At 43.2% G+C, this 24,388-nt stretch overlaps 1 protein-coding gene across 4 annotated transcripts; it reads left to right on the top strand.

Moving 5' to 3' along the window:
• Nucleotides 1-1,346: 1,346 nt before the first annotated feature.
• KDM4A (lysine demethylase 4A) lies at nt 1,347-24,261 on the top strand. 4 transcript variants are annotated; one of them, XM_041483420.1, is made up of 22 exons: nt 1,347-1,483; nt 1,780-1,932; nt 2,125-2,300; nt 3,432-3,546; nt 4,301-4,494; nt 5,927-5,976; nt 6,477-6,580; nt 7,641-7,778; nt 8,673-8,923; nt 9,710-9,900; nt 10,816-11,165; nt 12,878-13,001; nt 13,561-13,739; nt 15,993-16,197; nt 16,488-16,564; nt 17,269-17,324; nt 18,087-18,195; nt 19,117-19,305; nt 19,997-20,167; nt 20,636-20,755; nt 21,349-21,441; nt 22,475-24,261. In XM_041483420.1, exons 2-22 carry the CDS (start codon nt 1,795-1,797, stop codon nt 22,613-22,615), a joined length of 3,171 nt encoding a protein of 1,056 aa, XP_041339354.1. In that variant the 5' UTR covers nt 1,347-1,483; nt 1,780-1,794; the 3' UTR covers nt 22,616-24,261. The 4 variants fall into 4 exon arrangements, 3 of the variants coding, with proteins under 3 accessions (XP_041339354.1, XP_041339356.1, XP_041339355.1); XM_041483422.1 differs by having other exon boundaries at nt 1,392-1,531; XM_041483421.1 differs by having other exon boundaries at nt 1,440-1,593.
• Nucleotides 24,262-24,388: the final 127 nt, after the last annotated feature.

The following is a 24,388-nucleotide window of genomic DNA, read 5'->3' on the forward strand; positions in this document are numbered from 1 at the left end:
AAACTCTTCCCTACAAGGGTGGTGAGGCACTGAAACAGACTGCCCAGAGAACTTACGGATGCCTCATTCCTGGAAATGTTCCAGGCAGGGTTGGATGGGACTGAGCAACCTGGTCTAGTGGAAGGTGTCCCTGTCCAGTGCAGGGGTGTGGAACAAGATAATCTTCAAGGTCTCTTCCAACTCAAACCATTCTGTGATTCTATGATGACATAAAGTTGGTGTTTCTTGACTAAAGAATGACAAGTGCAGCTGCCAATCCACCAGAAAGGCCAGAAATGCAATTTGTCTCAAAACTGTTATCTGACAGTTGTCTGACTTTTTATAGGAGGCTGTGTGTTGTGCCTGCTGCTGCTGCAATCCACTTCGGGGGTTTGTCTGTATGTACCTGGCAATTCAAGATCTGAGCAGGTCAGAGAGGCAGCAGACAGGGAAAACCTGTGTTGGAGTGGTTTTCAGGCCTTCCGGGGCTGCTGCCCGCCTGTAGCATGACAGCAAAGGAAACGCATATTAGGAGAAACAGTGAAATTAAGGTTTTGTTTAGGCATGAGGGACCAAGCGTGGTCTTTTTCATGGGTTGTGCTTACTTTCAAGGTTGCTCACTGGCACTTAGAGATTTAGAATGCATTTAGCACAGCAGAGTCTGAAAATCGCAGCCAGTCCCCGCCAAGGAGAGCTGAGTCCCTAGGCAGGCCCTCGGCCCCGTACACCCCCAAAGGCGTTTGCTGTGAAGCTGTGCTCCCCGGCGCCGCTCCCTGACACAAACGCTGGCGGATTACCGGCAGCACCCGCGGGCTGCGGGGAGCGGAGCGCGCCGGCCGGGCGGCCTGGCGGGGGCCGGGCCTGCCGCTGCCGCAGCCTCGGCCTGCGCTCGCTGCCAAGCGTCTGCACAGTGTCCAGTTCTACTCTGGCTTTGTTTACACACGGAAACCGTAGGAGGATAATTAGCGGGGTTCGTGTGCTCGGCTGGCACATGCCTGTTGTGTGTCGCCGCTCCGCGCCCGAAACTCACCCGCTCGCTGCAGCCCCCACGTACCCGGGTTAGCGTCCACCCCGGCTGAGCGCCCGCTGGACCGGGATCAGTTTCACCCGGCGACACTCGCTGGGACCGGAGGCGGAGAGCGGGCGGGATAGAGGGGATGCGGGCGGGATGCGGGCGGCCTCGGGCCGGCGGCCCCGCCGTGACTGCGCGGGCTGAGGCGGCCCCGGCGCGGCCCCCGCTCCAACGCCCCCTAGCAACTGCCAGGTCCCGCCTGCCTAGCAACCGCCCCGCGCCCGGCCTCCTGATTCGCCGGCCAGCCCCGGCCGGCCGTCGAATTCCTATTGGCTGCGAAGAGGGAAGAGGGCAGAGATTGGCTGCGGCGGCTGAGGGAAGAGGCGGGGCGGCCGGGCGGGGTTCGGGCGGAGCGGAACGGCCGCGGTGGCGTCGGCGGTCCACAGGATTCTTTGGGCGCGTGGTGCGGAGGGATACGTCGGTCGGACGGTGGTACGAGGGTCGGGCGGGGGCGGCGGAGGAGCGGGACGCGCTGCCGACGTGAGCACGGCGGGCGGGGACTCGGGTTTCGCCGCGCCGGCCGGGCCGGGCGGGAGGAGGGGGTGAGTCGGTGGCGTTCTCCGCCGTGAGAGGGAGAGCGAGCCGTGGGGTTCTGACGGGCACGCGTCCTCCGCCAATGAGGAGGCAGGGCCGATGCGGACCCCGCGGCGATTGGCCGGCGGGCGGGAGGGGCGGGGCGGGCGCGGTGTCCCGCCCCCCGCAAGGACACCCCCGCCTCCTCCGCGCAGGGCCGGCCCGGCATCATGGCCTCGGAGCTGGAGAGCCTCAACCCCGGGCAGCGCATCATGACCTTCCGCCCCACCATGGAGGAGTTCCGCGACTTCAGCCGCTACATCGCCTACGTGGAGTCGCAGGGCGCCCACCGCGCCGGCCTGGCCAAGGTGCGACACTCCCTCTCCCCCCGGGCGGAGGCCGCGCCGCCGGCCCCGGGCCGCGCACCGGCCGCCTCCGCCCTTTGTTTACGCCGCGGCGCCGGTGGGGCGGGCGCGCCCGGCCGGGGCCCGGCCCGAGTTCCCCGAGTTTGACGCTGCCCCCGGCCGCGGCCGCCGCTCCCGGCCCGTGTGTCCCCGCAGATCGTGCCGCCTAAGGAGTGGAAGCCGCGGCAGTGCTACGATGACATCGACGAGCTCGTCATCCCCGCGCCCATCCAGCAGGTGGTGACGGGGCAGTCCGGGCTCTTCACGCAGTACAACATCCAGAAGAAGGCCATGACGGTCCGCGAGTTCCGCAGGATCGCCAACAGTGACAAGTACGGCCGGTCCCGGGCACACTGAGTTACGGAATGGTTTGGGTTGGAAGGGGCATTAAATACCACCCGGTTCCCCACCTAGTCACGGGCAGGGACTCCTTCCTCAAGAACAGGTTGCTGAGGGCCCCATCCAGGCAGGCTTTGAACACTTGTAGGGATGGAGCAAACACAGCTTCCCGCAGGGAACAGGTCCTCGGTGTGGTCTGGGGTCAGCAGTGTGAACGTCATGCCCCAGTTGCTCGTACAGTGGGCTGTGTGCATGGGGACCTTTGTCACTTGTGCAGCAAGATGGTGTGTAATGGCAGCAGAACTTTTTATTTGTGCTGTGGGCTCCTGTCTGTCTGTCCCCAGTGGCTAGACCATTGAAATACTTACTAAGTAGTGGAGGAAGGAATGTTCATGACATAAAAAAGGAGATGAAGAAAAGATCACTTGAAAAGGAGTTGAAGCAAAAAAGCCTTTGCAGTAACTAGAAATAGCATTGTAATTGCCAGCTACAGTTGGTCCATCAAGACTTGTTTTAGCTTTCAAAAGCAGTACAAACCAGATATTTTAGAGTTGTGTTTAATAGAATAATTTGATGAAAGTTACTGGAATCTATATAGGCATACATTAAATAGGTGTTAAGACTAAATTTGATCCCCCAGAGCTACATATAGTCCAGTATATGGTTAGCAGGGAATGGGCATCGAGAGCAGATGTTTTGCTGCTAAACAGAGCGTATTTGACCATGGTGAGTCTGTGAAGGTTTGCTAGTTTCACAGTGGCAAAAAACTTTGGGTTTGTTTGGGTTTTTTTTTTTAGTTGTTCTTAGTATCATTTCTGGTTTTGACTGCGTTGTTGCTTCTAAGTAGCTACAGCTAGAAGGTGAAATTGTTCTGACCCGGAAAAAGTGCACAAAGCAAAAATGAAAGTAAACTGAGAAATGGGGAAAGTAACTTTCTTCCTGATACTTCCGTTCCAAAGTGTCACAGAAACAGAGCCGTGACTGCTCTCACTGCTCATCTGGCTGGTAACACACATTAGGCATTTTTATTGTAGCTTTCCATTCTTTCAGTCAAGGAAAACATTGGCTCAGACCTGTCAAATACCAGACTGCAAAGTCTTTAGTGGCTTTCTTGGTTTTTTCAGGTACTGCACACCCCGGTACACGGACTTTGAAGACCTTGAACGAAAATACTGGAAGAACCTTACGTTCAATGCCCCCATCTATGGGGCTGACGTTAATGGCACGCTCTACGACAAGGTAAGGAAACTGTTCTGGTTTTCAGGTAACAGTTATCCTGGTATATTGCATTCCATAAATACTAATGTGGCATTTGACTCTTACCTTTTGGAACAAGTTAATGATAGTCTTAGCATAGTTCAAGCTTCTGGAGTAGGCAGCTGGCAGAGGAAGCATTGTAAGGGACCTTTGCTAGCACTTCAGTGTAGGGAAGCAAAAACCACTATTGCCCAAGCATTGCTTTGTCCTGAAAGGCATATGAGGGTTGGAAGTGTTGATACATGCTGCTTTGGTATCCACTGGTGTATGTATTTTTGTGGGACAGCTCTGTAGCCATTAGGTGGTAGGATGATAACTGTCAAAAGAAAATTTGCATTCTGCTTGCTTGTCTCCTAAATTCTCATGTTTTATTCTTTTAAAAGATGTTTGGAATGAAAAGTGGTTTTGTTAAAGAGGGTTCAGACATCAGCTCAAACTCAATCAACATCAGCTATTGTTCTCTGCTCTCTTAAGTCTGTAGCTTCGTGGTTATTTCTCCTTTGTCATAATTACTTTGACTGGTTTTTTTTTTCCACTCCCTAAAGGCCAGTAAGTAATCACTATGCAAGCCACCATGCAGAGCTTTGGGTTTAGGTGAACTAGCTCACAGCTTGAGCTGTGTCATTCTGTGATGTGCTGTTTCACAAGTGTCTGTTAAGCTTTTGCAAACTGTCCTCTCAGCTGTGTGATTCTGTACTTTGTAATCCTTGTTTGACATGAGGCTTGTGTTTTTCAGCATGTAGATGCATGGAATATTGGCAGATTGAACACAATCCTGGATATTGTGGAGAATGAAAGTGGCATAACCATCGAAGGAGTGAATACTCCTTACCTGTATTTTGGCATGTGGAAAACTTCCTTTGCTTGGCACACCGAGGACATGGATCTCTACAGTATTAATTACTTGCATTTTGGGGAACCCAAGTCATGGTAAGATTTTCTAAGGAATCTTTTAGATGTAGAAAAGCAGTACCATAAAATATTGGAGTCAATCACAAAGTGAAGAGTTCGCTAAAATAATTTTCAGTTCTCCAGTCTTGCACTGCAGTTCTGTCTGATGACAGGAACATGTAAGGAGCTGCAGAGCAATGCATGTCCTCAGTAGAATTTGGTTGGTAACCTTCTAGAAGGGTCTAGTTGCTGTCCTGATGTGGGGAGTTCTTCTGAATTACAGTGCAGTGTGGATGCTGTCTGCTGTGGTAGGGCCAAAACTTGGCAAACTTGTGTATCATTTCCTGAGGCTCTAAAAGACCATACAGAGATATGGTCACACAGGCACTGGGGGAACAGGCAGTTTTTAACAGACTTTGAACTGTAGCTGTTTATCATATATCTAAACATCAGGCTAGTGGATGTCACTGAGTAGCTTGTCCAGTGTCTGGGCTTTCTCAGTTTTTTTTAGGGGAGGCTCCTGAATTTCTCTGTACCATGGGTTGCATTTTAAGAGTGAATCATGCCCTTCTGTTAACAAATTAATTTCTCAAGCAACTTTAGCAATTGTTTCCATGGCACTTTAGTTGGAAACTAGTATTTTTGGCTGCCTTTTATTACAAATTTGAAGAAACAAATAATAGCTAGCACAATGTGACCCATGAACAACCCTATGCAGTGGCAGTAGCAGAGAAACATGAAACAGAATCATTCAGTCTGTTGAACTGTTTGGCCATTGCTTCTTCTACAGTAGTACTTGGAAGAAGTGAGCTTTGCTGGTATCTTTGATTAATTTAGCAAGGAATCTGTTCAGAATATAGCACTGTATTCCAGAGTGAAAGCAAACTAAGTGGGTTGATTTATTTATTGTAGTCATTCCAGCCAGGAGTTTTGTGGCACCCATAAAAAGGTGTGTGCAGGGAGAGATGTAGCTCTAAAGAGCACTCCATGAGTTGTGCAGTTGTTAAGGATGTGGCACCTGACCTAGTCCCATCTTTATCTGAGCAGCTGAAAGAGGTGATTCCATTTTCTCTTTTGCCCTGTGTTCCTCCTTGCACTGAGTATACTGAGATTACACTGCTGTGAACTGAGACAGTTCAGGAAGTTCTCTTCCCTTTCTCGTTGCAATTCATGTTTTGCTGCATTAGATCTGCTAATTATGTACATCAGTCTTTTTACTTCCTTGATTGCTTGAGCAAAAGTTGTTGAAACGAATGTTCAGCTTTTACATGTCGATTTTTCTTGGAATAGAAAGGTTGAAGTACTCAATGAATGTTTTTAGGTTATATCGAACTTTGAAAAAGACAAGTGTAGAGAGAGAGAATGTTTTTTAAAGTAATTCACATCTTGATGACTGATTATGATTTCCAGTCAGACTCTGAGATTTTGTTCTTGTCACTTGAACTTAACAGACTTGTTCTTACAACTGCAGGTACTCCATCCCTCCAGAGCATGGGAAAAGGCTGGAGAGACTTGCAAAAGGTAATCAGGCAGTTCATGTCCTGCCTTTTTCTAAAGGTGGGATGGACAGCTGCAGTGGGCCTCTGCTGTTTTAGAGAGCACAGGTTGGCATGACTGAACTGATAGTTTGCCTTTTAGAATATAGATTACATTACTTCTGAATGTTTGCTTCTGGGATACACGCAAGAGAACTCATCATATTACAAATAATGAACTTGTGGTTTGTCTGACCTTAAATGAGAAAATCCTTAGCTGTAGATTATTAAAACTGGAAAGTTATGGCCAAAGGAGTATCCTTGTATTTGAGGCCTTTCATATGTTCTTTCAAACTGGCAGCTGTTAAAAGATAAATCTTAAGGATTTGTCATTTTTCTTCATCATGCAAACTAGCACACTTCAAATAAGGTGGTCCATATTTCTAGGGAAAAAGTGTCTACACAGTAATTTTTCATAAAACTACTGAAAAATAAATGTAGTTTGAGCACAGTGGTATCATCTCTCCTTGTCTTTGTTTTAAACAGGTTTTTTCCCAGGAAGTGCCCAAAGCTGTGAAGCATTTCTCCGTCACAAGATGACTCTTATCTCCCCATCAATTCTGAAGAAATATGGAATTCCATTTGATAAGGTGTAGAAAAGTAATTGTGGTTATACCAGCTTGATCAAGATACTCCTGCAGCCTTGTCTTGCTTCTGACAGCAGCCAGTAGCAGATACTTAGAGAGGAAAATAGAAACAGGCAGGGTATAAGGCAGTCCTTCCTATTGTACTTCCATTTGTCTGGCAGTTGGGGTCTGAAGGAATTTGAGACTTAAAAATCTATCAAGGGCTTCTAAAAACAAAACCTTGGTTTTCTGTGATTTTTTAAAAAAAATTTTAACTTAAAACTAAACATTATCTCGTGTGTTAGAGTCACTTCACTGTTTAGATGGGTACTCAGTGAAGTGAGATTTTTCTTTTTTTGTTTCCACTTTTCCCCTGTTAATTTTGTTTGTTGCAATCTGCTTCCTCAATGGAAAACATGGCTTGTCCCTTATTAATTTCTTAATTACACTAGTAATTTTATAGGCTTCCTTACTTTCTCAGGTAATGACCTGCCATTCCCCCTCCCACCCAGGGATATTAAAGATGTAGTCTTTGAGCTCTTATTCAGAAACACTATATCATCTGCCTGGGCCGCTGAAGGGTTTTGTTGTCATAAGGCTTTACAGGGGGGAAATGAACAGCAGCAGTAGAAGGCTGACTTAGAGTTGTACTCTAGTGTGAACAGCAAAAGAAAACAGCAATAAATTTTCAAGTTCTGTGTGGTTAGAAATTTACTCAACCTTAGATACTGTTCAGTCAAACCTGTAGCTGATACAGATAAGTATCTTTGTGAAGTTCATATAGCTGGTTACAGAGTATTTTGTATGTTGAACCATTTGTGCTAAATTGACCAGTTGTGTTGTGTTTTAGTAGAAAAAAAAAACTGTTGAGCATGGCTTATCAATGAACAGATATTTAACACAAGTAGCAAAATAGCAAAGGTCAGTAGCAGGTCTGTCCATTGCAGAAGGGAGCTCCAGCCACCACCTGTGAGTTGGGTTTTTGGGTGTGCTGCAGAGAGGGCTACAGGAGCTCCTTTAATCATATTCACCAAGTACCTTCTTAAACTCTGAATAACACTGTGATGTCTCAATTGTCTTCTAGGTGACACAGGAGGCTGGAGAGTTCATGATAACCTTTCCTTATAGCTATCATGCTGGCTTTAACCACGGCTTCAACTGTGCTGAATCTACCAACTTTGCTACTCTGCGGTGGATTGAGTACGGGAAGCAGTCGGTGCTGGTGAGTGCTCTGCTGCCATCATTATGCCCCCACGGTTTGTTTTAGGAGAGTGGTTTCAAGCTTTTTAAGATGTGATGTGTGCTTTAGCATAAAGTAGCAACATGCAGGCAAAGTCCTGCTTAGTGCCTTGTGTCAGTCATGGATAGCATGTAACATGTTGTGTAACTTTGTAACTTTCTTGTAAGTTTGTGCAGCTCATGCGAGGCTTCAGAGAAAATTATGGAACTGGTTGTCTTTCCAGAGGTGAAAAAATATGCTTGGTGGGCAGAGCTTGTCAGTATTTTTCTTCAGTATTTTAACCATTATTTATTGACTGTTTAGCCTGGAATGCAGCTTTGGTAGCTTAAATGACTTCTCAAAATAAGCATCTTGGCTGAACCTTTAAATGAATAGTGTTACATCCCTGCAGAGGTGCTTTTCAGACTATGTTTTAAGTTTTCAGAAGCTACATTGAAGTGAATGTTTTGAAGCACTAGTTGTAACCATGCCTAGGGGAAGGGAACCTCTACTGCTCTGGGTAGGCCCAGAGTTTGTGTGGCCCTGATTACTTCATTATAGTCTCTGGTTTTGTGGCCTGTTTCTATATGAGCTCATTTTAAAACACTCAGCTTCTACCAGCAACTGTGTAAAAAGACTGATGAGCTTTCTGTCCTAGTTGTTGTGATAACATCTGGTTTTCTGTTTCATGGGTTTTTTTGCTGACTTTTCTGCCATTTTTAATAATCTAATATATACTCTTTTGATTTCCTGGAAAAGAGTCTTGATAGTTGGAAGGCTCAATTGCATGTGAGTGTGGGATTTTGTTCCTTAAACTCTTGAAAGCAAAATCCTAGAGAAAGGCAGAGTAGTATTGTTAAGTATTTGGCCTTACCTTATTATTTTCTGTGACTTCAGTGCTCATGTCGGAAGGACATGGTGAAGATCTCCATGGATGTGTTTGTGCGGAAGTACCAGCCAGATCGTTACAAGCTTTGGAAAGCTGGGAAGGACGTGACTGTCATTGACCATGCTCTTCCAACCCCAGAGGCAGCAGAGTTCCTTAAAGGGGATCTCATGCAAAAAGTCAAGAGTGGGAAACAGTGTGCCGAGGAGATGGAAACGGAAGAGACGTGTAAAGAGGAGGTGGATGGGGATGAGACAAAAAGGTACAGCTTTATATATTCCTCTGCTTTTCTGTTGGATTCTTGGAATTTGAACCCAGTTGAAATTAAATGTTTGCCATTCTGATAGAACATGAGAGTCAGCAATAATCTTTTTTCCTGGGAACAGGGCTCTTAATATTTTTTTACTATTTAAGTCCACATTAATACATAGTCTGTGGTAAGTAGGAAACACACCAGCTTGGAAGGTAGTTCTTCATCTTGGGACAGACCTCCAAAGCCTGGGTTGGCAGTGTGTACCCTGTAGTGACAGGCCAGAAAAAAAAAGAGGTTGTATTAAGGTCATGGGACAGTACTTGCTAGCAAATTCTGGTACAATTCTGGTGCTGCAAGCTGTGGCATTGGTGTGCAGTTCCTGGTTGCTGAAGGTCAGCAGGTTAATCATCTTACATTTTGCAGTTAAATCTTTTTCAGTCAGTGTCAGCTACTGTTCCTAAAGCTGTCTTTGGTGGATTTTTTTGTTGTTTGGTTTGATTTGTTTAGTGTTTTGTTTGGAGGAGATTTTTTGTTTAAGGTAAAGAATGCCTGCCTAGAGAGAGCATAGTTGCCTTAATACATGATTAGCATGCTGAGAAGTCATCTCTAGGGATTACTAACTTTTCCTCTGTAAAGGCAAAAAAAACCACTTCAGAATAATTTGGAAACTATTTGGCTTTCCAGAGGCTGTCTCATAAAACACCGGTCCAAACCAGACTGTATTTTATGCATTCACACAGAAATGTAACACAGTTACGTGTTTGCTAACCTGACACAGGGATTTGTCTTCTGCAGCATCCCCAAGCACCGCATAGGAACAAAAAGGCACAGGGTCTGCCTGGAAGTGCCTCAGGAGGTGAGTGAGAGTGAGGCCTTCCCCAAGGAGGAGCTGAGCTCCACACAGTATGAAGTGGACATGGCAGAGCCTCGTGAGAGGCCTACGAGTGAATTCGTGCAGCAAGGTGAACAAAGGATCAAACTTCCAGGTAAGTGTGTGCCAGGCTTGTCTGGGGCACTCCTCAATATGATGCTAGTTGGTAGGATGCTTTTGTGTCCAAAGAAGCAGACACTGGTTTGTCAGAGGCATTGGTAGCACCTCAGAAATTTACTGTTACAAGACTTGAAATATTACTGTTTTTTAGTTTTTTGTTTTTACTCTTTATTTTGCCTGCCTGCATAGAGAAATATATGGGATGCCTCAGTAGTCTAAGCTCCTTTTTATCTCTCTTGAGCAATGTGATCTGTTTATAGGAATTGCTTAAAAAACCTATGCACGCTTCCTGGTACTGTGGGTCTGGTATGTTTTATAGGTGTGTTACTTGTAATTTTGTAATAAGTAGGCTGGACAAAATTCATGTAGCTTGTAATGGATGAGTTATCCTTGCTATTAGGGGAGGAGCAAGAGGCCTGTGGAACAGCACAAGAACAAGGAAAACATATGTGATGCCCCCACTTGCATTTTGTTTTCCAGCCCTTTGCAGCTTGTATTTAATAATCTTCTATTGGTTGTAGGTTTGTTTTTCTTTTACTAGTAAGTCTTTTATGAATGTTTGTAATCTCTTACACACAGCAGCGTGTGGCTGGGTTTGGGCTGTTTTAACTACATACACGTCTGTATAAAGGATCATCTCTGTTTATTTGAACTCACTGTCTGCTGCTTTGTTTTATATACCCTAGTTCTTGTGATGGGAGAGGCAATGGGCAGATGTTTTTATTCTCTCTCTGACTAAGCAATGTATGACTTTATAGGTGTTTGAATTAGTCATCTGCTCTTTATATGATGTGCTGTCACTCTTTTGTGTGTAGTAGTTTGCTTTTCTGTTTGGCTTTGTGCAAATAGTTGCACAAATGTTCTTTTTCTGCCCAGACTTCAGAAAAAGTCAGTATATCCCTTCTTCCAGATCGTGTGGACTCAGCCAAATTTGAAGAATTGAAACCTGTGAAGCTTGAGGAGGAAGAAGAACAAGAGGCAGCTGCACTGGATCTCTCCATTTCACATGCTTCAAATTCCACTTCGTTGTTGCCAGCTTCAAAGCAGAGTGCTACATCCAGTGCTCAGTCCAGCTCACCTTGCTATTCTTCAGACTCGGAATCATCTGATCTGTTGGCAAAACGAACTCTTCCTGGGCCAGCCGGCGTGTTCACGGTGCACAGCTACGCGAAGGGGGATGCCAGCGGCTCCGACAGTGAGCAGGCTCCAGGGAAGAAAGCCAGTGCCAGCTCCAGTGTCAGCGAGCAAGAACTGACAGAGGTATGAGAGGCAAAAGAACTGGAGGGCTGTAATTCCATGGTCAGGAATTTGCTGTGACAAAACTTCCTATCTGTGCAGATGACAATTCATCCCACTGGTGTTTGCATAGCAGGTTGCACCTTTGGGTTTTGCTAAACACACAAGAATTCAGATGAAAACTTTATATAACTTAGCCCTTCAAGTAAGCAAGGAGATTATCTGTCTTGAGAACTTCTCTAAACTATTTAAGTGCTGTAATGGAAAGGATAGCTTCATGTTTTTGACATGGTAGTGTTACAGAATGATTGAGGTTCTTTTGTACTAAGAGACACCTATTTGAACCTAAAATGAATCTGGTTTGTTCCAGCCTTTTTTACAAGCACATTCATGTGATGAGGGGTTTTTAATATAAAATTGCATACATGGATACATTTCTCTGTCCTTTTAAAAGAGGAGAAAGGGTACAACAAAATATTGGTTGGGAGAATGTAAATCTGAGTGTTAAAAAGCTGCCAATGAATATTTTATTAAACAATTAAAGAGAACAGTTAGAATCTTATCTGGTAGTGTCTTTCCAATATTTTGTTTTCCTGTTTAAATCTGTGTTTAGAGAATGGGAGGCCAGTAATGACTTCTGAGAAGTCAAGAATTACAGCAAAGGAGCAGCAGATAGACCAATCTTGATAATTAAGCTGAAACTGAGAGAGTTGTCATGGCTATTTAAAGTGAAGACATTACGTTGCAGATACTGATGTCTCCATCACATGCTCTGTGCAGGGAAAAGGTGAAAATTTGAATGGGTGTGATTGTTTTCCCCAGGGTGGTATACTTTGAAACAAATCCTCCATTAGGTGGTAACTGTGGATGCTAATTTCAATATTTCTTAGAAATCTTTTATCCAACTCTGTGTGAGAGAACAGAGGTAATGGTTACTATGCTCTCTTCTGGCTTCATTTATGAAAAGAAGATATTTAAACATATGTAGGATGTGTTTAATCCAAGATTTACTTCTTTTAAAAGAATAACAGATTTTAAAAAACGGGTAGGTTCTTATCTAGAGGGAGACTTCCTGGACTGTTGAAATCATTACCATTACTGCCATGCTTGTCTGTTTAGTAGTAATTTTGTCAGTGTGTCACTTGTTTTTGTATGGGGCTGAGGGAAGAGGAAATTGCAACAACAGCTATCTCCTTCTTCCAGTCTGTCTGGTAAGACATCAAGGCAATTAATAAGCAGAAAGGATTAAAGTGTCCTTCATTTAAAATAACCATTTTAGTTTGGCATGTCTGTGAACTCTGTATTTTTTCTAGTTTTTTATTTTACTTTTAAATTTGGAAATTTTTAAGTGACACACAAACTAAACCTTCTCCAGAATTCATGAGACTTCTTATCGTGGCTCTTTTAAGTTGAACCATCCAACTTGTCTTTCTTTGTTTCTGTCTTTTACTCTTTAAAGAAACAGATGTGCTTGAAAAGCTACACTGGGAACTGTGAAAAGTGTCCATTCTGCTAACTCAACAGAGCTAGTACAGCTCTGTCCTGTTTTTCATAGCAAAAGTTCTCTTGAGCACTTTGAGAAATAGTTTAGAGCTGAAGTTACTTTGTTGGAAATGAAACCGTGGAAGCATGTGCACATTTTGAAGAAGTTTCTCTTAAGTTCAAAGTAAAATCCTTCCAAAATGGTGTCAAAAAGGCACGTGCTAACAGACAGCTGAATTGCTTTCCTGGTCCAGGTGGGAAAGGAGTACGTAAGCTCCGTGAGTAAGGAGAGTAAGAAGTCCAAGGGTCGTCGCCAGCCACTGAGCAAACTCCCCCGTCATCACCCGCTCCTGGTGAAAGACTGCATCAGTGATGATGGTAAGTAAGGCCTTACGCTCCTTGGGAAATTGGAGAGAGGGTCTCAGCTTCGGTGGGCAGTGTGGGATATTCTAGTAAGTAACTGGTGGTAAATGGGAGTCAGTTAGTGACAGCTCTGCCTCCTAGACAAGGTGCATGTCTCATTGTATCGTTAAACTTTTCTCTCAAATGTTGTAATCTTTCTTTCCTGTATTTTCTTCGGAAAGCAAAATTAAACCAGTACCAGAGACTGTTGCCCAACCATCTGCCTTAGAATATTCCAGTCATTGATGTAAATATTCAGGATTTTTTAAAAAAACCCTAATGCCAAATCCTTTGGTAGATGCCTTCAATTTTGATGTAGATGTAATTTGGAGCTGGTTCTGCCCTGTTGTTTGATTAGTAGAAGCCTCTTAGAAAGGAGACTGAGTTACTGGTTTCCATCACCCTTCTGTCAGTTTGCTTTCTGGCAGTCTTTCTTTCATCTCCATTCATAGCTTCTTGCCTTATTTAGTTTCATTTACAAGAAGAACATCTATAAAAGGCATATAGTCACTGAGTGAATGCTCTCTTATCCCAGAGGCATCAGAGCAGCTAACTCCTGAAGAAGAGACTGAGGAGACAGAAGCATGGGCCAAGCCACTGAGCCAGCTGTGGCAGAATCGGCCACCAAACTTTGAGGCTGAAAAAGAATACAATCGCACCATGGCCCAGCAGCCCCCATATTGTGCTGTTTGTATGCTCTTCCAGGCGTATCAGGTATGAAACAGAGACTCTTCATGCTACCACAGAGGTAACAGAGTAGGTGCTACTGTGATACATAGTTTTAAATATGTGGGTTTGCGTATTGCCAGTTAACAAAAGCTGTGTCAATGTTGCAGTCTTCCCCAGCAGCTGTTCCAGGAGAGCACAAGTGGGTGAACATCCTCAGACTTGTGATGGGCCCCTGTGGGTTCCCAGGGGCTCATTCAACTGTTCAGCAGGAGCTTTTGTGTTTTGTGGCTTTTGCTCAAACCACAGAATGGAGCTTAAATGTTGCTGGAGCTGACTATAAAATATCACTTCTCCTTTCCGGACTGACTCCTTCACTTCTAAAATGTTTTTAAGAAAACACTTTACGTCCTCTCATAGTACATGGTCTTTGATGAGCTGGCAAGGAAGAAAACCTTTTACTTAAAAGAATTTAGGGTTGTGTTTGTAGATGGTATAGATTGAAAGCTGTCTGGTCTTGGAGTGTATCCATGACAGTAGCATGGGATGGGGTGCAGAAGTCCTTTGTCATGCTGAATAGATGTGCAGGCAGAAGTCCCTCAATGAATTTTTTTATATACCTAAGATAAATAATTTTAAGGTAGCTTGAACAGTTGTCAGCATGTTTGACCTGCAGCTTTGAGGTAGTTTGAGCCTTCCTATACACTAAGCGTATTTGATTCATTTGTGATGACTGTATAGTTGTGGTGGCACTAGAAACATGTTCACCACAGTTTTGGAAATAAAGACCTCACATTTTTGTTGCAGATTTCTATTTCGTATAGTTCCTAATTTTAATGAAAACCACAGACCATAGTTTCTGTTCAGTCTTGTTATTTCTGTCTGAGAGTAAGTTCGTAGGAATGGAAATTCTGCTTTGCAACTGTGTGGTACATGAGGATTTTACTAGTGCTGAAAGGTATAAAGTTAATGACTTGAGGACAGTTGAAGTTCTCTGAAGATCTTTTGTGTAAGTTGCTGTTGCGCAGAAAACTCTTAGCTGCAGGTTTTCAAATGTCTGTCTACACCAGGCAGTGGAGCAGAAACTCTTCCAAGATTAGAGCTGTGGTTAGAGTCTTTGTTCCAACTTCAGAAAGTCTATAGCAACTCTGGAAACTCACTACAGTTACCCGTTCAAATAAAAAATTGGCACAGAATGGCAGGCAAGTATGCACTTTCCTTTGGGAAGAAGAAGAGTATCTGCTGCTTGGGGGAAAAAAAGTTACTATTTTCTTAAATTTTGTTCTAGATTTCTCTCAGTCATTTTGTCTTTTGCTTGACATGCAACGTAAGTTTAAATCAGTAAGTTTCACAGAATTAAACTAAACAAGACTTGTAGAAAATATGTCCATTTCCTTCCAACTGTGAGCATTTTCTGGACTTTTTCTCCCTAGCTTTTGAGGCACTGTAGGAGGGACAGTGCAGATTCATTCTGCTAGTGCGATTTTTGCGAAAAGTAATCTTTTAAAAGATTAGGCAAGCTACTTTTGTGGTAGCCTAAAAGGTACAAAAGGTGGTTTAAACATTTTTTCAAAGAAAAGTTAATTTCTGTTTAGCTGTTCAGAGGAGTAGCTTTAATGGAAATACACATCTGTAAAGTTTGTATGTCTTAGCTGTTTGATTTGACATTGATTTAGAAGAATAAGTTATGAAGGATTAGCCTGAAAGTCTCCTGAGCTTTAGATGGGAAATTGCATTTTCAGTCTGTTTATTTTCCAGGAACAAATTAGTTTTAAAGCCCATTAGACTTGTTCAAAATTACATTGGGAAAAAGTAATGGGGATTGTAGTAGGTGTCTCTTTGTGTTTTGGTAATCCTTCCATATTGAGGTCAGATAAGTGTTGATTGATAGCAGTGTTGTGATCCTCTGCATTATGGGGGAATATGCAGAAGAGGTGTTGCCTGTAGAACATGAGGTGGACTTGGTGATTCTACCTCTTCTGTCGGAAAAAAAGCAGTTTGGTGTGTATATTGTTGCTCATTAGAGGGATGCAATTCAGACTTTCAGTGTAGTATTAAGAAGAGTAGAAATTAATTTCATTCTGAAGCCACAGCAGCTGAGAATTTTATAAATATAACTATAAATAGTAATAAATAGTTATTAACGTAATTCTATTTTCACCTAACCTACCAACTCTATGATCTTTCAGTACCTTCATTTTTTTTCTTTAAACTGTATATATGTATGAAATAATGTGTGAATAAAGATAATATGAGACCATTTTACTTGTAAAATTTAAATTCCCTACCCATCTCTCACAGGCAGAATGTGAGGGCAGCAGTCAAAACACTGGAGTGACTCCAGCTGCTGCAGATGGGAAGATCCGAACTAAACCCCTGATTCCTGAAATGTGCTTTACTGCAACTGGCTGCAGCACTGACCTCAATCTTTCAACTCCCTACCTGGAGGAAGATGGAACCAGTGTACTCATCACCTGCAAGAACTGCCATGTCTGTGTTCATGCGAGTGAGTGCATCCAGATGTTACCCTAAGCCCTGGTGTTCTCCATACTGAGCCTGTACATCACAGCAGGCCTCTGCCAGTTGATCTAATGTACAAATAGATCAAGTTCAGCCCTTACCAGATCAGTATATACTTGGGTGTGGTCTGTGGGGTAGGCAGTTGGCTGCATGGGTGGCTTCAAATACACAGCATCATCCTGGGACTTGTTGATTTTGATTTCTGCTTTATTTCTGGGCCCAAGGGAAATGGGTTTGAGTTTAAATAAAGTCTTAAATGAGATGTGTCTGTTCTAGGTTGTTATGGTGTGTCCCCTGACAAGGCCACTGGAGACTGGATGTGCTCCCGGTGTACTGAAAATGCATTAGAAGAGGTAAAGTTTTTCACAGACAGAGTCTGGTATATCTGGGAGCTTGGCTGCAAAGTTAGTTCACATAGTGTTTTGGGTGTTGGTTTTTTTAATTATCCTGTGAAAAGAACACAATTTAGAGAATGTTTAGAAGCCAGTCTCTTGTGTTTTGATACTTTTAAACCATAATGTTATCCTTTTAACTAATGCAAAGCTGCTGAGCTCAGAGAGAAGATGTTCTGCATGAATGTGGGAATAGCTTCATTTTCTGTCTGAGTTTGTGGTAGCTACAATTTTTAAGCCAGAAAATAACTTATGTTAATAACTAGGCAGGTATGCACATGTGAAGAAAGCAAGAAGAATGGGATTCCCTCAAACAGCTGTATAGACTTTAGGTCGGTGGAATGGGTCACGCTTTCCGATCATTATTTCCTCGTGTTAGATCCTGTTGCACATCCCAAAAGGATATAGGGTATTGCAGGTGTAAAAGGAACCCATAACAATCAAGCTGACCCTTCAGTGGTAGGTTCTGCTTGCTTTCAACAGAATTGGAGTCTATATTTGTTGCCCTAAGGGCAGCAACTTTTGAGAGCTGAGGAGCTGATCTGTACAAGGTAGTTAGCTCTCTTCTGACAGCAAAATAATTTTCTTCCACTGGATGTGTATTTTGAGGTGGAAGTTCTGCAGCAAGTGTTGTGCACTAGCTAATGCTTTCTTCTTTACTCCAGGACTGCTGTTTGTGTTCCTTACGAGGAGGAGCTCTGCAGAGAGCCAATGATGACAAGTGAGTGTTCCAGATTTTTTTGATTTTAAGGAGAGGCTCAGTTCCTAGGTATAAGGGTAAGCTGGTAAACTGCATTTGGTGTAAGAGTGACCAACACACTTTGTGTGTACATTGTGTTCTCATGCAGCAGTTCTTACCTCTTTAGTTAATGCCTGGTTCTCATTCTGTTGATAGCAGCTGTGAATTGCTTTGCGTTTGATAGTGCAGAGCTGTAATACGCAGAGGTATAACCTACCACATAAAAATAAGATTCTAAATGAACTAACATTTCTCAGTACCTTCTCTACAGAGGATTTTCCGTCTTATTTGTGGTTACAGTAATGACAAAGGGCAACCATAGTTTTAAGTAGCACAACATTGAAATTCAAGGTACCTCTACAGCAAAATGTGCATACAACTGCCTGTCCTGTGTCCTTTGGGTGGATCATCTAAAGTTATTTGATGCAACATAGCAGTGGGGCAGACTTGTAGCACCAAATAACTGAAATAACTGAAACTTGGCCACACAGCCTTTTATCATGCAGGAGTCACTGAGTTGCTCTCCTTAAGCCTGTTAGTAGTAGATTTTAAGTATGAAGAAATCTTGGGTTTGCCCTACATGTGACCTGTTAGCAGCAGGAAGATTATACTGATCATCCTCAGAGGTTCTGTGTTGTGGCTTATACGGCAAACTTGAACAGAACTATACTTACTTAAACTCCAAAGCATCCTCTGTTGGCCCAGTGCATATTAATTTCTTTTTCCTATCTTCTGTCCTGACAGATGGGTTCATGTGATGTGTGCTGTGGCTGTACTGGAGGCAAAATTTGTGAACATCGCAGAGCGGAGTCCTGTAGATGTTGGCAAAATCCCCCTGCAACGTTTCAGACTGGTATGGATCACCTGTGCTGCATCAGTGGTGTCTCTAGTCCATTCAGAATCTGAGGGGTTTTGCTTATCCCATCAAACCCAAGTCATCTTGGTTCAGTCTCCAGACTGAACTGTATAATCTGCTCAATTCTGTGTATGAAACACGGCAGTTATTCCTATTGCCATTTTAAAAAAATTTTCCTTGTTCTAGTATGTGTTTATTCACATGAAGAGCCAGCAAAATGTGGCAGGTAATATGCTTGTTTTTCTCCTCTCTAGTATTCAACTTGCTTAGTTGACTGCTTTCAAGCACTGAGATGCTTCAGGATATGTGAGGCATTCCTATAATGGATAAAGGTCTTCAGCAGGAAAGCAGCTGTACTTAACTCTTTTTAACATCTCAGTATTGAGGGGAAAATGACTCTGCTTTGCATATGCATTGCAGATAACATTCTTTTCCTACAACTGCCCTGCAGGCCCAATTGAGTAGTGACAGAATTTTAACTCTTACCACTGTGGTGAATTCCCATTATTCTAATCATGTTGCTTGGATTAATGTGACTTTTTAGTCAAGTGCTGGTAGGTCCTATTGAGTTGGATCGTTGCAAGCTGATCTAATCTAAGATATGTTGCTGGCATCCTTAGGTTGCATGCTTTGTGCATGTTGAGCTGGTAGATATTTAATTTACATTTTTCCTCTATTGCATTAATTTACTTTTATGAATTATTGTCTTGTCATAAACTAAAACTGGTAGCTGCCTGCTTCTGTTGAGTCAGAAAACAGTAGTGTTTTCAAAGAGGCTAAATGGCACAGTTATTATATGATAAGCAGTGTTTTCAAAGAGGCTAAATGGCACAGCTATTATATGATAAGCTGTTAGCTAGCCCTTGGTGTGTGGTAAAACCTAGTACCAACCAATAATCTCTAGTTTCCTGTCCACAGAAATGCATCTTCTGCAAGAAAAGGAGAAAGAGAATTGCAGGTTGCTGTGTACAGTGTTCACATGGCCGGTGTCCCACATCCTTTCATGTCAGCTGTGCCCAAGCAGCAGGAGTCATGATGCAGCCTGATGACTGGCCATTTGTTGTCTTCATTACCTGCTTCAGGCATAAGACTCCATCTCAGGCTGAGGTGTGTAGGTGTGTTATTCCCAAGATTTGAACTGCAGTGTTTTGGAGGCACTGAGAAGTTTTTTGATTGTGTGATTATTTTGAAGCTTCATTGAAGGCTTGGCTGTCTCACAGTACATAATGTAATCTAACAGTGTTTGTCTTGGATTCTGATCTCAACCTTGCTGCTACTCTGATCTTAGTCAGGTGCTTTATTGTACTTTGGTTTGCAGACCAGTAGGACTGGAAGCATCACATCCCTCCTGTGGCTGCTGTAATGAGAAACACTAGTGAGATTTATGGTATGATTCTTAATATGCAGGAGTTAGTGCTGGTATTCCAGCAGTCTGCATGAGTCGTCACAGAATTTCACATTTAAGTAATTGATTAGTTTCTAAAATTGCCATGCAGCCTTTTTAACCAAAAGCACCCACAGTCTATTAGAGAATGTTTTCTGTAAGGGCCTTCCATTGCTCTGAAGAATGAGAACCTAATTTACTAAGTAAATTAAGGACAGTAGCACATAACAGATTAAACTTTAGGTATTTAACATTCTGGAGGCAGAACTTCTCTAAAAATGTTGCTGATGATGGCTGAAGTAGAACAGCTCACCTGAACTAAAATGTTTTGCTTTGTTGTCTGGCAGCACTGCCGTGGTCTTCAATACATTTGTTTCTGAGTCACTGTGTAAGAAGTGATTTTTCTCTTTTCAGCGAGCTAAGGCTGCACTCCAAGATCTGTCCCCTGGACAGATAGTCATCAGTAAGCACAAGAATGGTCGCTTCTATCAATGTGAAGTGGTCAGCCTTGCAAAGGAGACTTTCTACGAGGTCAACTTTGATGATGGCTCCTTCAGCGATAACCTGTACCCAGAGGACATTGTGGTATGTTGTGCAGTGGGGTTGTGGTATAGGACACATGGTATGAGTCAGTTCTTGCTGCGGTAGAGCAGACACATCAGGGGATCTCGTAATTGTTCCCTGGGTCCTGTAGTGGCCGAGCTGTGATGCAGGATGGCCTTAGGGCTGTTACCTGAGAGTGACTTAGCTGAGGCCATACAGGAACAGGTATAATAGGGAGCGCAGCTAATCTCTGGCTGCTTAGCAATGGTAGGTCTGAAGGAAAACTTGCTGATACTTGCATGCCATCCCCACTCAAATACTTTGAAGTTACCACTGTTGGGATTCAAATGCAGATGACGTAAATAGATGTCTCTCAGCCTAGTTCTCCATCTCCTAAAATGGAGAATTGTTGGGATGGTGTGCTGTGTGACCTCTTGGTGGTTTGCTGAATCTTCACATAAAGAAGCTGCTTACCTTCCTTGTCTTTCCCATCTTCCCTCTTCATTCTAGAGTCGAGATTGTCTTCAGTTAGGTCCCCCTGCTGAAGGGGAAGTCGTGCAGGTGAGATGGACAGATGGACAAGTTTATGGAGCGAAGTTTGTTGCATCACACGCTATCCAGATGTACCAGGTACAAAATTGCTGTCTAAAAACTCATCACTCAGAACAAGCCAATTATGTTAACAGGGTTGCTGTAGGGGTGTCATGCTTAAACACTCCAGGGTAAGTTACTCTCACTGTATTAGCAATGACAGATGCTGGCAAAAGTTGCTGGATGTGATTTGCTTGCAGCTGTATGTACCTCTGGCTACCTACTTGAAAGTGTCCACTTCTGAAAACTGCTGGTCTGCAATTCTTCATCAGATCTTTCTGTAGTTTAAACTACTTAAGTTTATTTTGCTTTTCTGTAGTGAGAGTGCACCGTGCATTTCATACTTCCAAAGGGATGAATATTCAGGCTGTATTAAAGTGAACAGCCAGAAACTGTCTTGTCAGGTGTTAAAAGAATATCCCAAAACTTGCTGGACTGTTACTGTCATGAGGTTTTTGAGGTTTTGATTCAAGTCTGTTGCAGTGTGCATAGCTGTGTGTGTATCTTACAAATTTCAAGTGGTAGAAGATTATTTCACTAGAGAGCTCTGTGGGGAGAAGGCAGCTTCTAGGGAGCTGTAGCAGGGTTCTAACTTGAGATTTCTAACAGAACAGCTTCTGGTTGTCTTCTAGGTGGAATTTGAAGATGGTTCACAGCTGATGGTGAAAAGGGATGATGTATACACTCTTGAAGAGGAGCTTCCTAAGAGAGTGAAGTCAAGGCTGGTAGGTAAACAGGGTGCAAATTCTACTAAAGAAGTAGAATTTGTTTTAATTTGTGCTTGAACAGCAACCTGAGCATGTGGCAGCAGCAAAATACAATCTGGTGCTCTCCTTAATCATTGCAAAACACAGTAGTTGATCAGACTACAAAAAACAAAGTTCTGTCTCGCTCTGGAGAGAATTTCTCCTTCTGCAGGGGTGTGAGTTTGTATCACAGAGTCACAGATAGAGAGAGCATGCCTTTTCATACTTGAATTTGTAAGTTCCATTGTCTACTTCCATTGCAAAAACTGGCCAAGTTCCTTCATTTACCCTCTGTTCTGAGAAGCTCTTAGTAGGGCTGCATCAAAAGAGCTGGCTGTTTCTTGACACTGTAAAATAATTCAGGTGAGAGAGGACCTCTGCAAGTCTCCAGACACGTGTTCCAAACAGGGATAATTTTCACAAAAGCTTGCTCAGCAGTGTCTCCAATTAAGTTTTGATTATCAGTAATGGTGAAGATCCCACACCCAGTGTTTTACCCCACTGCTTTACACTTCCCACTACAAAAACAGCACACTGGTATGTCTTGCTTTACAGCACAAACATGCACGCCCTGTTGCAGATCTGTTGGCAGACACACAGACTATTAGAGGCTTAAGAAAGAATGTATTATACCTGAATTCTGTGACCAGGTGTTTAAACATGCCTGCTCCATAAAGCAGAAATTGTACTAGATTGTTTGAAAATTGGAACAGCTGACTCTGTTTATTACTCTGAGAAAGTCATTGTGAATTTAACTTAAGTGCTCTATTACATTTGAAATGTGTGATTCTTTAGATCTCTAATTGTAGTTCACTTAAACATATACCCAGACTTGTAATCCAGGTTCTTAAATATTTTTCTTTTTGTGTTTAGTCAGTTTTTGAAGAAAGCTGAATGCTCCCATGTGTCTTGGCTTGGTTCTTTCTTACGTGCCATAGGAGAATGTGGAGACAGGGATTTCATCTGTGATTTCATCTGTGCTCTGGTGACTAATTCTGTCTTTTTCTCTTAGTCAATCGCTTCAGATATGCGCTTCACAGAGATCTTCGAGGAGAAGGAGGTCAGTCAAGAGAGGAAGAGACAAAGAGTGATCAATTCACGCTACCGTGAAGATTATATTGAACCTGCCTTGTACCAGGCCATCATGGAGTAAACGCTGCCTGTGGCAGAGGAAGAAGATGCCCACCTCCCCCAAGGATTTAAACGTTCCAGTACAACAGGCCATATTTGGATGCTTTGAATCCAGGGTTTCTTCTGGGGTTTTGTTCTTTTATATTTTAAGGAAGCTAAAAGGCTGATGCTCTGCAGTAGCTGAAAGGCAGCTGTTGTATAGTGAAAGAGATCCCATTTGCTGAAGCTGATGCCTGCAGACTGCTGGTCTGAAGTTGGGTCCTTACCAAATAAGCCAGCTTGGGGATGTTGCTTTCATCTTTTTGAGCAGTCTTGCTTTTTATTTAGAGACAATTCTGACAGGTGGCAAACTCTTTGGGGAGTTGTTGCCAGGAATCCTGGCAGCTGCAGGATAGTATGGTCTATTGTTTTAACTGAATCATGTTCCTGAATTTAGGAGTCTCCCTGGTGACCACACCTGGGCTTGAGCAGGCAGTATTACTGGTGCTGGAAATGGAACCTCTTTTATATTTATATCCATTTTTTTTTTGTTGCAAGCAGCTTCAGTCTCTTGTTTCTCAGCACCTCCTTTCTGAGGTTGAGCTGCAGGCTGTTGAAATCTGAACAGACTGGAGGTGCTTGTGTGAACAGGTGAAATGTGAAATTGAATCCTGTAGGACAAATTATTTAACCTTCCATTTAATATTTTTGTTCTGATAGTGCTTTTGACTTACTTAATCATGAGTTTTATTGTTAATAGTATGTGCCTCAGAACCAGTGAAATCTCTGGAGCCTTGTGAAGTGCAGCCTTCTAACAAGAGTAGGTGTTCAGCTCCCAATAGGCATTCAGCTCCCAAAGAGTTTGTTTTGAGTTTCTCTAAGGCAATATGACTAAAGGGACAGTCTTAACTCTCCCTTCTTGAAATCCAAGCATCACAGTGTTGGGGATGACAGGGCAGCGGTATCTGAAGCAGTGCTGCTCTGGGGCAGCACTATCTGTTGTGTGTCCATGGGCTTTTGCTTGCAGCAACTAATACTGGGTCTGAGACAGATGAAGTATGCACTGAGCTGTGTGTTCTAACTGAATGGCTGTGCAATGCTCTTCTGGAGCGGGAGTGCTGCCGTGTTGCTGTCTGGCAGAGGTTACTGTAGCATTTTATAGAGTATTAGGACACATCTCAGTTGTGATGGAGAGAATTTGCTACCCCAGCCATAGGAAGATGAGTTGAGCTGGGTAGTAGCTGTACCTGGAAGATGTGCCAACTTGCTCCTAATAAATTAAGCATTAAGACACCACAGTAGGAGCAGTGTAAATACATGTTCCTTTCCCATTCTGTAGGAAAGGAATTTTAGGCTGTGGAGCAGATTGGCCACCTTCTTTTTGCATGGAATGATGAGGTGGATTTTCCTACTGGAGAAAATCATGATTGTCTGTTCTCCAGAAACTGTTCAAGAGGAGAATTTTCTAATGAAACAGACCTAATGCATCCCTGCTTCTATAGGGACGTGGCAATGTGTCTGCAAAGTCTGGATTTGTAACTTTTTTCCTTTTGTTACATAGGAACGCTATAAACCAAACCCTTCTGAAACCCCGGTGCATCAATTTGTGATTAGCAATAAAATGTAGTATTGAGTAGTGATACAACTCTTGATCAGAAAAGAAATAAACTGCAACTTTTATACAGAAAATCTTTAGCCCTACATTTTTATAGGGTCAGAAGAATAAGTAGTAAAGATTTGCACACTGTTTTGCATAGAGGTAATCTGTCCTAATTTTGTGCTGGAATACCTTATTCATCAGTATTGGAAGGTTTAA

The sequence above is a fragment of the Pyrgilauda ruficollis genome, unplaced genomic scaffold (assembly GCF_017590135.1).
Source record: "Pyrgilauda ruficollis isolate IOZ18807 unplaced genomic scaffold, ASM1759013v1 scaffold6, whole genome shotgun sequence".
NCBI classification, from domain to species: domain Eukaryota; kingdom Metazoa; phylum Chordata; class Aves; order Passeriformes; family Passeridae; genus Pyrgilauda; species Pyrgilauda ruficollis.